Genomic DNA, 13390 nt, shown 5'->3' on the forward strand with positions numbered 1-13390 from the left:
AAAATGAAAAAAAGTGTGCAAAATGAAATTGCACAACACTTGACTCGCAATACATATATACTTATACATATATACGTAACTCATACAAATTAATTGAAGGAAAATTGGGAAAACGAAATGCAATGAGCAAAGTGAATATAATTGATCATATTTCGCTGTAACTTTAAACGGTATGCATTGCCAGTGTAAATATGTAAAACGCAACGCGTGTGCAGTGCAAGGCGAAACATAGCAAAGCAAACAATACCCAGCAGCAGCAGCAAGCAGGCAGAGGCAGAGCAGCAGCAGAAAGCAGAGGCCGATCTGACGTGAAAGAAAAACGACGCATGCAGATGAAAAATGCCGCAGCCGTGTTGATAAATTAGCGAAAAGTGTTTAATTGCAAAAGTAAGCGGCATAAATGTAAGGAAAACATAATTTTCCATCGTTTTATCACATTTTCCACATGCATTTTGTTGCTGGCGCAGGCAGGCGAATGTCTAAATGTATGCGTGCGTGCGTGTGTGTTTGTTCCGTGCCTGAGCCTGTGTCTGTGTGCGTGTTTTTGTGTGCGGGTGTGAGTAGATGAGTGCGCCGCAGCCGCTCAGCGAGAAAGAGCACGCACCATAGTTGTCTACATATAACTTCTGTTGTGTGTGTGTGTGCAATGTGCAAGCAAAACAATTTTATAATTGTACAAAATTGCCTTAAGACTCAAGTGACCCATATTACATAAAAAAAACACACACATACAAATAAAACAACAAACGGCAAAATCAATTCGCATTTCTAAGGGCCACAAAAATTGCAAGCCGTCAAACAGCAACAAAAACAGCGACCCGCTGCTAACAGCGACGACAACGTCGACGTTGACTTCGCTGCCGTCGATGACGACGATGTCGCACTAGCAGCAGCGTCGTCGTCGTCGTGCGATTCGCCGTTTTGTATGTGTTTGTCCGCACCCAAAAAAAAAAAAAAGAAACGAGAAAAACGAAAAGAAATAGCACATACTACAAAACAAAAAGCAAAGAATATATCGCAGCAAATAAACATAAATGAAATCTAATTAATTAATGGAAAATTAAGAGGCGAGCATAATAAGACAAAAAGCCGTCAAATTAAATGAAAAAGCAACGTTACACAAAACTCAATTGAATGGGCTGCTGCTGCTGTCGTCGCGGCGGCGCTGCGACGTAGACTGCGGCAGCGGCTGAGGAGTAAAGAGACAAAAAGACGGGGCGAATGCAAAACAACAACCGACACCGAACGTACATGCACACACACACATATGTTCACACTTACACACATGCATACACTCTTATTTATATGCGACTGTGAGCGAGAACGAGACATGGCTGCCTCTGTATGTGTGTGTGTGTATGAAAAATAGGCGTGTTACCGTTTTGCTTTTAAACAAAAAAAAAATCAGAATTCCAAACAAATCAAATACATAGTTTTAACAATTAGCACAACGGTTTGCCAATTTGTGTTAACCTAAAAAGTTCATTCAACAATCATTCAACAGTGACAAAAAGACGGCACACAATGGAAAAAAATGCCAAGTGCTGCAACCCTTTTTTTTCTGCTAGTTCTGTTGTTTTTTTTTCGTCTGCATGCGGCAGCCGCTAATAATTTCATGCCCATTATGAATTACGCAGGCACACATACATACATAAGTGTACATAGAGAAACATGCATAAACTATGCAATACATACAAACGCGACAACATAAATATAAAGGGGGAGAGAGTCATAAATATGCACGTGTGTTGATCGCTCGTCTGTCTCTGGTGGACAAAACAAAAGCTAAAGCTCGAACTCTGAATTTGAAGCTCGCGACACATGAATAAGAAGATTGCCCACAGATTTGTGTGTGTGTGTTTGTGAGTGTGTGGAGTCATGCGACGACTCTCTTTGGCATTCAAATATGCGTAGCTGGATGATGCACCGTTATTTTGGGTCTCTCTCGCGGATTTGGTGAAAATAGTGCCAAAAGAGCGAAGCAAAAACATACACTCGCACACACAAAAGAACAATAAAAATAACACACATATTTTGTGATAAGCGGCTGCTCGTGTCGAATACTGAATGAGATACCAACTATGCATGTGTGTATGTCTGTGTGTGTGTGTGAATCATTTGATAGATCTGAAGGCGGCATACCAAAAAATAAAGTGTAAACTCCTTTTATCACTTACAAAAATCATAGCAAGTGTGTACACACTGGCCAATGCACTCGCTAACTCACAGCTTTCAAATACTTTTGTTTTGCAGGATAGGGAAACATTGAACAAGAGGAATCATCAGCAGAAGACGAACAACAAAGCCAAACAAACGCGTTGTATTTACAACTAGAGAACAAGACAAGAATTAAAGCGAGCAGGAGAACAAGAGAGTGCTGGTGGTAAGGGAGGCATAACATGAATAACAGAGATGCCATCGGCACGTCCTGGTAGTCTCAAAGATCCGGAAATAGCCGATCTATTCAACAAACATGATCCGGAGAAGATCTTTGAGGATTTGCGTGAAATTGGCCATGGCTCCTTTGGGGCCGTCTACTATGCTCGCTGCAATCTCAACAAGGAGATTGTGGCCATCAAGAAGATGTCCTACACCGGCAAGCAGAGCCAAGAGAAATGGCAGGACATCCTCAAGGAGATACGGTAAGATAAACATGAGATCATTTCATTGAATTACAACTAACTTTTGCCTTTGCTTGGCCAGGTTCTTGCGTCAATTGAATCATCCGAATACGATTGAATACAAGGGTTGCTATCTCCGAGAATCTACAGCCTGGCTGGTGATGGAATACTGTGTGGGTTCCGCCTCCGACATCATTGAGGTACACAAGAAGCCATTGCACGAGGATGAGATTGCTGCCATTTGCCTGGGCGTGCTCAGTGGATTGAGTTATCTCCACTCCCTTGGGCGTATTCATCGCGACATCAAAGCGGGCAACATTTTGTTGACGGACAACGGTGTCGTGAAACTAGCGGATTTTGGTAGTGCAGCCATCAAATGCCCAGCAAATAGTTTCGTCGGCACACCATATTGGATGGCGCCAGAGGTGATACTGGCCATGGATGAGGGTCAATACGATGGCAAAGTGGATGTCTGGTCGCTGGGCATCACGTGCATTGAGTTGGCCGAACGCAAGCCTCCATACTTCAATATGAATGCCATGTCCGCACTTTATCACATTGCCCAGAACGAATCGCCCACGTTGCCCGTAATTATCAAACATTTATCACTTATTGACAGTTGTATTCTAATCGAATCCCAATTGAAATTGTGCAGAAAAATGACTGGTCGGATACGTTCTACAATTTTGTGGACCTCTGCCTAAAGAAGACGCCCGCGGAGCGACCCTCATCGGCCAAACTGTTGCAGCATGCGTATGTGACGCGTCCGAGATCGGAGACAGTGCTGCTCGAGCTGATTGCACGCACCAAATCGGCGGTGCGTGAGCTGGACAACCTCAACTATCGCAAAATGAAGAAGATACTCATGGTGGACACATGCGAAACGGAGAGCGCTGTCGGCGACACCGATGATCAGCAGGACGACCATGCTGGAGGCGACAGCAGCAAGAGCAATAGTATTACTTCCGAACACTCCATACACTCCGTGGGTGTATCGGCGGCCAGTAGTCAGGTGAGGATTGACAGGGCATGTATAGAGAGAGATCCGATCTATCTGCACGTTTAAGTTACTGCAATGTTGAAGTAGATCATCTAGATCATTTGGCCAGTTAACTTTCATTGTATAGCTTGCTTTAATTTACAAACTGCTTATTGAAAGCTAATCAAAACAACTTGGTTGCGTCTCCACAGAGCTCCTCGTCGAATTCCATACCGGCTGCAGCGCAAAATCACCACCATATCGGAGCGCATCACCATCAGGCTGCCGCTGTGGCCGCCGCCATGCATCATCAGCGCGAGCTGCAGCAGCAACAGCATCAGCATCTGGGCAACTGGTCCAATGCCCAGCAGCAGTCGCAGTCTGTTGTGGCCGGCGGAGGAGGCGGCGGCGCCGTTTCGCGCAACTCGTCGCGACATCGCAATCTGCCGCCGTTGCCCAACATCATGCACAGCATGAACAACAATGTGACGCCTACGAATTCGGCATCTGTGGTGCCGGCGCCAGCTCCAGCGCCGTCCTCCATGTCCGTGATGCCGCCCCATTTGGGCGTCGCCCTCGGCCATGGCACCGTGGGAGGCGGTAGCAGCAGCGGCGGTTCGCCGGCAGGCGGAGATCATCGCTTGCCGGGATTGGGACCGCGCTATCTATCAACGCCAGCCGCACAGGCGGCGGTGTATGCGGCCACATCGGCATCCTCGCAGGCGGCCATCTCCAATGCGGTCAACGATCATGGACCCAACAATTTTGCCACCATACGGACCACCAGCATTGTGACCAAGCAGCAGAAGGAGCACATGCAGGTGCGTTTAAATATTTTTCGTATTTTTTTTTACATGCAGTGTGGTGCACTCAAAAATGTTGCCTGTTGTGCCCACTGTAGTAGTTACAAGAACAACAACAACTACAAAAATTCATTGCGTGTGTCTGTTTTAGTATATTTTAGAATTTCGTATTTAAGCTGTAGTTTAGTATTTAGTTAAGGGCTGCTTTGCATTCACACAACATTGATGCATCGATATCGCTGTTAAAGATCGCTCGAAATCAAAATCTATCGATAATCAACTCTCGCTCTTTCATCGCTGTCATCGTCACTCTTTCGTGAATGCTCTGTGTGTACTCATGTCCTTTCCAGCAGCTCCTCCCTCGTCATGCCACCCACCAGTCATTCCCTGTTGCCCGTTTTTTTGCTTTCCTTGATCGTTGCTCTCTCGCTCGCTCGTTCGTTCGTTTCGTACACGTTCCTTGTTCTAACTATTGCTCTCTGTCTCTCTACTACTACATGCAATTCTCTCTCTCTTTGTTGTTGTTTTTATTGTATATCCCGCATAACAAATATAGGCGCGCTATAACTTCTGTTCACATCTGCTGTGTGGTGGCGGCAGCGACGCGAGCGGGAGTGGAAAGGGGAACGGGGGCTGTAGCTCTTTTTGCTGTTGTTGTTACTGCTGCTGTTGCTTCTTCAGCGAGCCGGAAGCTGCTGCTGATCTTGATGACCATGATGACGGTGGCGACTTCTTCCACAAGAAGCACACAAAGCAAATCCACAGCCAAAGCCAACATCACCACAAACTAAACCATTTCCCCTGTGTGATTTCCTAAAAACCAATCAAGATAAAAAGAAAAGACAATTGCAGAAAATACAATAGAAATTAATAGTATTAATGTGCATGCACATACATGTATGTGCGTGTGTGTGTGTGTGTGTGACGAGTCCATGACAATAAAATGCGAAATAAATAAATTTAAGTAAACAAATTAAAAAACAAAAACAAATTGTTGAATTGTTTGCAAATGAAGTGAGTGCATCACACGCACCACACATCCAAGCACTTAAACCCACTTGCACTCACACATGCACACTTTCACCCAAACAGCAGATCACACACAGACACGCAGAAATACGCCCCCTCTTTCGCACTCGATGCACCGTTGTGTCGTTCTCTTCAACTCCCATTCACGCACACTACTCACTCTCTTTTCCTTTTGCACTGCGCTTGCACACGCACACATACACACACACACGCAGCTTGAGCTTGAGCTTCACTTTGAGCTTTGACATCTGTCCGCCATTTGTCGTGTCGCATTTTGTATTTTGCGCTATGCGAAAATTGTTCAAGTTTCATTTGTTGGTTTAGTGTTTAGTGTTTCATTGTTGTTATCACTATGTTCCTTGTTTCCTAGTTATTATTATTGTTTTAAGCAAAAATATTACAAACCGGAAACATTCTTGATAGTATAGTCTAATCTAAAATATGCATTTCTTTGCTCGTTGCCTTTGCTCCAGTTTGGAGGTTAAGGCCGATTGGGCGCTTAACGAAAGTTTTGTAAGTTAAATGTTTATGTTGAATGTTGTTTACTATTAATGTTAATGCACCACACACACTTTGTTAACTTGCTTATGTTTGAACTGTACAAATGGCTTTGAAATGCAGGAGGAGATGCACGAACAAATGTCGGGATACAAGCGGATGCGACGTGAGCATCAGGCGACGCTCCTGAAGCTCGAGGAGAAGTGCAAGGTGGAGATGGAAACGCACAAATCGGCGCTGGACAAGGAGTATGATAATCTATTGCATAATTTCACCAGAGAACTGGATCGTCTCGGGGTAAGTTTTGAAGAAAAACTGTTTGTGTATACTATAATTAACCCTTTATCATGTTGGTATCATGTGACAGGCCAAGCATCAGCAGGACTTGGAGCGACGCTCGAAGCAGACGACAACGGCCGAGAAGAAACTACATAAAGAGATTACGTTGAAGCAGGAGGGAGATCGCAAGGCGTACGATTTGAATCGCAAAAAGGAATACAAAGCGAACAAGGAGCGCTGGAAACGTGAACTCTCGATGGACGAGTCGACGCCAAAGCGACAGCGTGATTTAACCTTGCAATCGCAAAAGGATAATCTAAAGCAGCACGAGGCACAGGAGGAGCAACGCATGCTGCAGGCCCAAAAGCAATACATTGAGCTCGAGATGCGCAAATTCAAGCGAAGACGCATGATTCTGTTGCACGATCTGGAGAATCAGCTATTGCGCGATGTAAGTGACGGTTTAGCTATCTTAATACAATCATTGCACTCATTATATGCTTTTTTTGCAGGAGCTGAGCAAGAAACAACATCAGCTGGAACAGGCGCATGGCATGCTGTTGAAACACCATGAAAAGACACAGGAGCTGGAGTATCGCCAACAGAAGAGCGTGCATCAGTTGCGCGAGGAACAGGTGCGCATTCTTATTATCCCTATAATTCTCTCATAACTAATTCGATGTGTATTTCGCAGATAAACAAGCAACACGACACGGAGTTGCACAATCAAAAAGACTATATGGATCGCATCAAGAAGGAGCTGGTACGCAAGCATGCGCTCGAGCTAAGACAACAGCCCAAGAGCCTTAAGGTAACGATACAAAGAGAGAGTTCGGATCACAAATAACTATGCTAATACATAAATTATTGCTTGTGCTTTGCAGCAAAAGGAGCTGCAGATACGTAAACAGTTTCGCGAGACGTGCAAAACGCAAACGAAACAATATAAACGCTACAAGGCGCAAGTGCTGCAAACGACACCCAAAGAACAACAGAAGGAGGTTATCAAGCAGCTTAAGGAGGAGAAGCATCGCAAGCTCACGCTGCTGGGTGAACAGGTGCGTCCGTCCGTTCATCTATTTATTAACTTGTCGTATAAAATTAAACTAATCTGTGTATCGTGTTTCTTCACAGTATGAACAAAGCATTTCCGACATGCTCCAAAGTCAAAGTTATAAACTGGACGAGAGTCAAGTGATCGAGTGCCAACGTACCAATGAGCAATTGGAATACGAACTGGATATGCTCACAGCCTATCAGAACAAGAACAAGAAGCAGGCGCAGGAGCAGCGCGATCGTGAGCGTCGCGAGCTCGAGAATCGTGTTAGCGTGCGGCGTGGCCTCTTGGAGAATAAGGTAGACAGACATCTGAATCATTGAAATACCATTTCATTCCATATTAATATCTATCGTATCTGCCTCCATTAGATGGATGGCGAACTGCAGCAATTCAATCTGGAACGTGCCGAGCGCTTGCGTATGAAACACGAGAAGCATTCGAAAGAATTGGAAGCTTTTGATAATGAATCAATAGCCTTAGGTTTCAGGTTAGTTTCAATATATATTTTACACTATAATTTGTCAATTGATAATAACTGTTTCATATTCATTCCACAGCACTTTATCACTAACTGAGGTATCACGCGAGACCTATCCGGATGAGGAGGGTAGTCTGTCTGGTTCCATGATTAGTTTAGCCCATAGCAATAGTTCAACAAGTTTTCCGGCTGGTTCGCTATAGCATAGACAACAACAACAACAACAGCAACCGCAACCATATAGTAATATGAACTATTATAATTTTAATGGAAATTTTAAAGCAAACACTACATCAACAACAACAAATGCAACTGCAACAGCAACAACAACAACAACAACAACATCAACAACAAATAAAGCCCGACATAAGCAACTATAACAAGAATTAATAATAGCAATAATAATACTACATAATACATACATAATGACATCATATTCAATCTAAAAAAAGCTATGCGACTTTTGCAGCAGCATTCAGCAGGACAACAAAAGAAATTTCTATAAATCATTGCAACACAAGTATTTTCTAATCGTTAAAAATAACAACAAGAACAACCACAACAATGACGCTGCAATAATTTTGTATTAAACTAAAAGACGAAATCAATTCAACCAACCACACATAACAAATTTAACACAATTTAATACAAAACAAATATTACAACAAACAAAACAAAAACAAAAATGATGAATACATCATTTAAATGTAAGCCTTTATTGTCATACATAAACGAAAAACAAAACAAATCGCAATAATATAATAACAACAAACATACAGGCAGCAACAAAATTATCGAGAGACAAACACACAAAAATGATAAGAAAATGTTTAAGTTTTTATTTAAAAATTTTGATATTATTACCATAACAATTAAATTAATTTCTTTGTTATTATCGCGAATTGCAAAAATGTTTGAAATGTGTGTTGTTTTTATCTTTTGTTGCTCGCAATTCCTAACAACAACAACAACAAATATAACAAGCACGAAAAGAGAAAGCGTGAAAATCTCCAACAGGAGCAGCAGGATATACACGAATTCGTGTATTCCCTAAAGGATCGACCCGACTGTAATCGCAGCGAAGAAAATGATAAATTAAATAAAAAAAAAGAGAATGAAAGAAACTCCTCCATTCCGATGAGACAACAAGAGGAGGAGAAAAGAGGAAGGATAAAGGATAATTGCTTAGCGCCATTTTTGCATGTTGTTGAATTCAAATTTTGCAATTTTCAATTTTTTATGTTACGTTTTCGTTCGTTCAGATTTGCTATACAAAACAAAACAAAAAAGAAAAGAAAATAAAAACACAATTAAGTAAACAAAAAACTGAGAAATAAAAGAAAAGATAAATAACTAAAAGTAAGCCTATTATAGACTTAATTAATGCAAATTGCAAAATGCTTAGTCAAAAACAATAAAAATTGTATAGAGAATTAAATGCATATAAATGTTTAATTAATTACAATTTATGTTTATGTGAGAAGTTCTTTTTTTTGTTGTCGTATACATAATACAAATAAAAAATAAAAATACAAAATAAATATACACACACACACACAACACTTACACCTACACATACACACACACACACACAATCCCCCGGATCTTAAGATATAAAATTTAACATTTGTAGCAATAAAATTTTTAGTAAACAAAAAATGATAACAAATGATAAAAAGCGAAAAACAAAACAAACAAAAACAAAAAAAGAAAACAATTTTTCCGTTAGCAATTAATGAATAATTTTATCTATCAATCGATAAAGACGTGAGCGAATGGTTTAGATATGTATGAGAAAAAAAAAACAAAAGAAACAAGCATAAAGAAAATAAAACTGACATTGGGGTGGCACTAATATGATATAATATATGAGAATATGATAATTATGAGAATATTATAATGATTTTGAATGTGTATTAGTATTATTCTAGTTACTTTTACATGGATTTATTAACAACAACTGCAACAGAAACAGTAACAACAACAACAAACAATCACTGAAATTAACAAATTCAAAGAACATTAACCTCCTTGTAACATGGGTTAGACAGAGACAGAGACAGCAACAGTTCGCTGATGAGTGAGAGTGGGAGCGAGAGCGCGATGGGAAGGAAGAAGCAGTTGGATAAATATGGGAAAATGCAAGAGGAGGGGAACAGAAAACAAAACAGAACATACATATGTAATATTTTTTATGTTTATAAAATTGTTTTTTTTTTTTATATAATTATTATTATTATTATTGATAAATTGTATTTTTGAAGTGGACAAAACGAATAACAATTTAATTGATACACACGTCAATAAAATAAAACAAAATAAAAAATACAACATACAAAAAACGAAAGAAAACATGACTAAGCACATGCATTTTTAATAACATCGATGAAGATCAAATCTCTCTGGAGGAATACTGGGCCATAGGAAATCGTCAATCTATTAATTCACCTCGTGAACATATCGCTGGAGGAATTAAAACTGGTCATCTATGGGTAAGGATTAAGAATCTAATCTATATGGGATTTATATGAAATATCATATAATTGATGTTTTTCTATCAAGTATAAACTAGAATGTCTACATATGTATAAGTTTTTCCTCTCACTTCTATATCCGTCACAAAGAAAACCTTGGGGTTTCTATGTATGTCTGAGCTGGACTTTGAATTTACATTTATTGAACTCAATAAACTTATGCATAGTGTATATATATAGCATATAGGTTTAACAATACAATTCTTCAAAAAGTATACAAAGATATACTTAAGTGTGTTTCAGTTTGTCTAGTTTTTAATTCTTTGTTGTATGCAATAAGCTGACCGCGGAATGTTTTTGCCAAGCAATTCCCTAAGGAGTATTCACTCTATCTTTCTCTGTCGTTCTCTTGATTTCTTTCTTACTTTACAAGTGTATAAAGATTATATAAATATATATGTTTTTAGATGTAATTTGTGTGAGGGGGATTTCATGGTTATATTTATGTAGTATACATATGTAATAACATCTAGAGAGGTTGTATCTACAAATAGCGAGTTGCAAGAGCCCCATTCAAACTGTACACATATAAAATATATAGTATGACATATATGGTATATATAGTAGGAGTTATCATCTATAATCTGGATATACATAAATAGTTGATTAATAATAAGAATTATTATATGCCGTTATCGAATCTTCGCGTTGTGTATAGAAAAATAACATTTATACACACAGGATATATCTATTTATATATGTTTGCGTGTATATATATATATATATATATATAATTTAGAGCAGACATCTTCTATGTGTGGTGGTCTACTCTGGCATCGGTTGCTTTGCTGTCGTCATCGGCTTGGGTTTGTAGCCAGCACTGCGCTGTTTGGGCTGCTTTGGCTGGCACATTTTTGGTCATGGCTTCAACGGGATGGAGGCGTTGCGACCCCGCGACATGCCACAGCTGACGGACAAGCGATGCGCCTCCAGGCGACTGAGACGCTGCCTTCACGATCCCATCACGCTCTCGAGGAACGTGCGCTTATTGATGATCTTCGTTGTCGCAATCACAAACTGCACATTGTTGTCCTCCTGCGCCGCCAAGAATCGTAGCGCCGCAATCTCCGCAAACGTGCAGCCGCCCACGAAGAGCACGAGCACCACACGTCGCGCATGCAACAGCGATGTCTCGCTGGGCGTGCCGCCGCCTCCATGACGTCCCCCGATGCCAATTAGAGGCACTTGGAAGTCCTCGAACGTCGGGCCGGGCAGATTGTTGATCTGGCTCTTGAGCGACTGCCAGCCAAGCGGCTTCAGCGAGTGCTCGACGAGGCGAGCGGTCAACGGAGCATAGAAGCTGTGCACGTAGCTGATGTCCTTGGGATTCACCTCGACGCTGTCGTCCACGGTCAGGTGAAGTGTCTGCAAAAAGGTTGAAATGTTTTAGCTGAAGTCTACGAATCTAAACACGGACTGTGGATGCTATAATCCCTGGATAATCACCTTGCGCAGCACGGCGTAAGCACGCGATTCGGTCTGGGCATGCAGCAGACCCGCCTTCTCCAGATTGCTGATGGTCAGCAGCACTTCCAGCCCATAGACGTGGGCCAGCTCGCGCTTGTAATGATTGAGCACGCGCTCCTTGAAACCGGAGGCGGCGGCGCACTGCAGACAAATCAGGCGCAGCACATTATGCAGCTCCGAGTGGCGAGCAATGAGATCCTCAATGTATGAGCTCGACTTGTCGATGTCCGCACACACCATGAACTCCTGCTCGGCGGCGAGGTCATCGTTGAAGGCATAGCTCTTCAGTTGCTCATCGATCAGACCCGCGATGGCTGTGTGATCCGAGGTGGCACGCTTCTGTTCCAGCATCTGTGGCATACGCTCGACAAAGCTCTTGATCTCCTGCACCGATTGCTGCTGGGAATTCAAATTCATCTGCTCCTGGATTTCCTTCACCTTGCGCACGAGCAGCATGCGCACCTCGTTAAAGTTCTTGTTGCGCAACTCCGCATACAGCTCCTCGCCCGAGTGCAGCATCAGCGTCTTGCGCTGTCCTCTGTCCGACAGCAAGCGTTCCGACTCCTCAGCAGCACGGGCAGCATTCGCAGCTGTGGACGACGAATTGACTGCATTGTAGGAGGGAAAATGCTCAGCGGGGAGCGTCAGCTGATTCTGTCGTATGCCATAGAACTCATCAATCAGTCCCTCGTATGTTAATTGGGTGGCCAGCGGCGACAGCAGATCGATGCCACGATCCAACAGAATGAGCTGATCGATGGCGCCCTTATCGCCGTTGTACAGTGACTTCTCATCGATGGCCAGCTGCTTGGCATGATCCCACACCAGCTGCGCCTGCACACCCTTGCCATAGATCTTGGGTATGCGTCCGTAGAGACGCTGCAGTTGCACCAATCCAATGGCGGCCTGATACAGCGCTGTGGTGTCGCCATCGATGCTGACATCACGATATGCATGCAGCATTTCCATGCTCACCACATCCGCATCGAGGGGCAGAAAGTTCCAGGGCAACTCCTCAAGCCGTCCAAATGCGCCCATCACCTCTTTGTTCTCCAGCTGCTTGATGCACAGACACGAGCGCCGTGGCACGAAGAGAATGTGAAATTGCCGGCCATGTTGACTGTTGGTTTTCACATGCGCAACCAGCTGATCCATGAGCGCCACCTGTGGCCGCACAATGTACACAATGTTGCTTAGCTCCTTGGGGAAACGCATCTCCGGCTTAAGGGGCAACAAATCAATGGAGCGCTCTCTGAAGAGATTCGGTTTGGTCACCAGACCGAGTGGCCCAATCATTGCCTCGTCCAGCACAATTACTTTGGAGCCATGTATGGCGTCGAGCTGTTGCACCAGCTCGCGGCATGCGGACTCCTGCAGCAGTTGCAGATTGACGCGTTCACTCTTCAAGTGAGGAAACATAATTTGTAATGTTTGTTTTGTTGTTGTTTACACTGTTTAACTGCGAGCGAGCGACTTTGCAGCCGTCGTTGTGGATGGCGAGATGTTCCTTTTGCTTTTTCTATTCGCTTTTTGTGGGTGGGTGGCAAACTCTCCAGTTCTAGCTGTAACTGCAACTTGCAACGCCCACGTACCGACCGAGCGCTCACTCATTACTGTGTCCAAGCAAAACAGCTGATTTGGG

At 42.7% G+C, this 13390-nt stretch overlaps 2 protein-coding genes across 4 annotated transcripts; one reads left to right on the plus strand and one right to left on the minus strand.

Moving 5' to 3' along the window:
* The first annotated feature begins 62 nt into the window (after positions 1 to 62).
* On the plus strand, positions 63 to 9638 carry LOC117567623 (serine/threonine-protein kinase Tao). Of its 3 annotated transcripts, none has more exons than XM_034247728.2 (13): positions 63 to 402; positions 2254 to 2642; positions 2704 to 3208; positions 3277 to 3633; positions 3813 to 4421; positions 6054 to 6227; positions 6298 to 6660; positions 6722 to 6844; positions 6904 to 7020; positions 7094 to 7267; positions 7344 to 7565; positions 7638 to 7756; positions 7827 to 9638. In XM_034247728.2, the coding sequence occupies exons 2-13, from the start codon at positions 2413 to 2415 to the stop codon at positions 7948 to 7950; spliced, it is 3117 nt and encodes a 1038-aa protein (XP_034103619.1). In that variant the 5' UTR covers positions 63 to 402; positions 2254 to 2412; the 3' UTR covers positions 7951 to 9638. The 3 variants fall into 3 exon arrangements, with proteins under 3 accessions (XP_034103619.1, XP_034103609.1, XP_034103636.1); XM_034247718.2 differs by having other exon boundaries at positions 63 to 387; XM_034247745.2 differs by lacking the exons at positions 63 to 402; positions 2254 to 2642; positions 2704 to 3208; positions 3277 to 3633; positions 3813 to 4421 and adding an exon at positions 5735 to 5945.
* Positions 9639 to 10378: 740 nt separating this feature from the next.
* Positions 10379 to 13390, minus strand: LOC117566410 (vacuolar protein sorting-associated protein 33A). The gene is made up of 2 exons (XM_034245968.2): positions 11728 to 13390; positions 10379 to 11646 (listed from the first exon to the last, which is right to left on the minus strand). The coding sequence occupies exons 1-2, from the start codon at positions 13165 to 13167 to the stop codon at positions 11233 to 11235; spliced, it is 1854 nt and encodes a 617-aa protein (XP_034101859.1). The 5' UTR covers positions 13168 to 13390; the 3' UTR covers positions 10379 to 11232.

This window comes from Drosophila albomicans, chromosome X, assembly GCF_009650485.2.
Source record: "Drosophila albomicans strain 15112-1751.03 chromosome X, ASM965048v2, whole genome shotgun sequence".
Taxonomy (NCBI): Eukaryota; Metazoa; Arthropoda; class Insecta; order Diptera; family Drosophilidae; genus Drosophila; species Drosophila albomicans.

Excerpts from the sequence above, each read along its gene's own strand:
- LOC117566410 (XM_034245968.2), bottom strand. The coding sequence starts at position 13,167 with ATGTTTCCTCACTTGAAGAGTGAACGCGTCAATCTGCAACTGCTGCAG. Across the intron at positions 11,647-11,727 it reads CTTACGCCGTGCTGCGCAAG|ACACTTCACCTGACCGTGGA; the intron begins GTGATTATCCAG and ends ACCTTTTTGCAG.
- LOC117567623 (XM_034247728.2), top strand. The coding sequence starts at position 2,413 with ATGCCATCGGCACGTCCTGGTAGTCTCAAAGATCCGGAAATAGCCGAT. Across the intron at positions 4,422-6,053 it reads AGCAGAAGGAGCACATGCAG|GAGGAGATGCACGAACAAAT; the intron begins GTGCGTTTAAAT and ends TTTGAAATGCAG. Across the intron at positions 6,661-6,721 it reads AGAATCAGCTATTGCGCGAT|GAGCTGAGCAAGAAACAACA; the intron begins GTAAGTGACGGT and ends CTTTTTTTGCAG.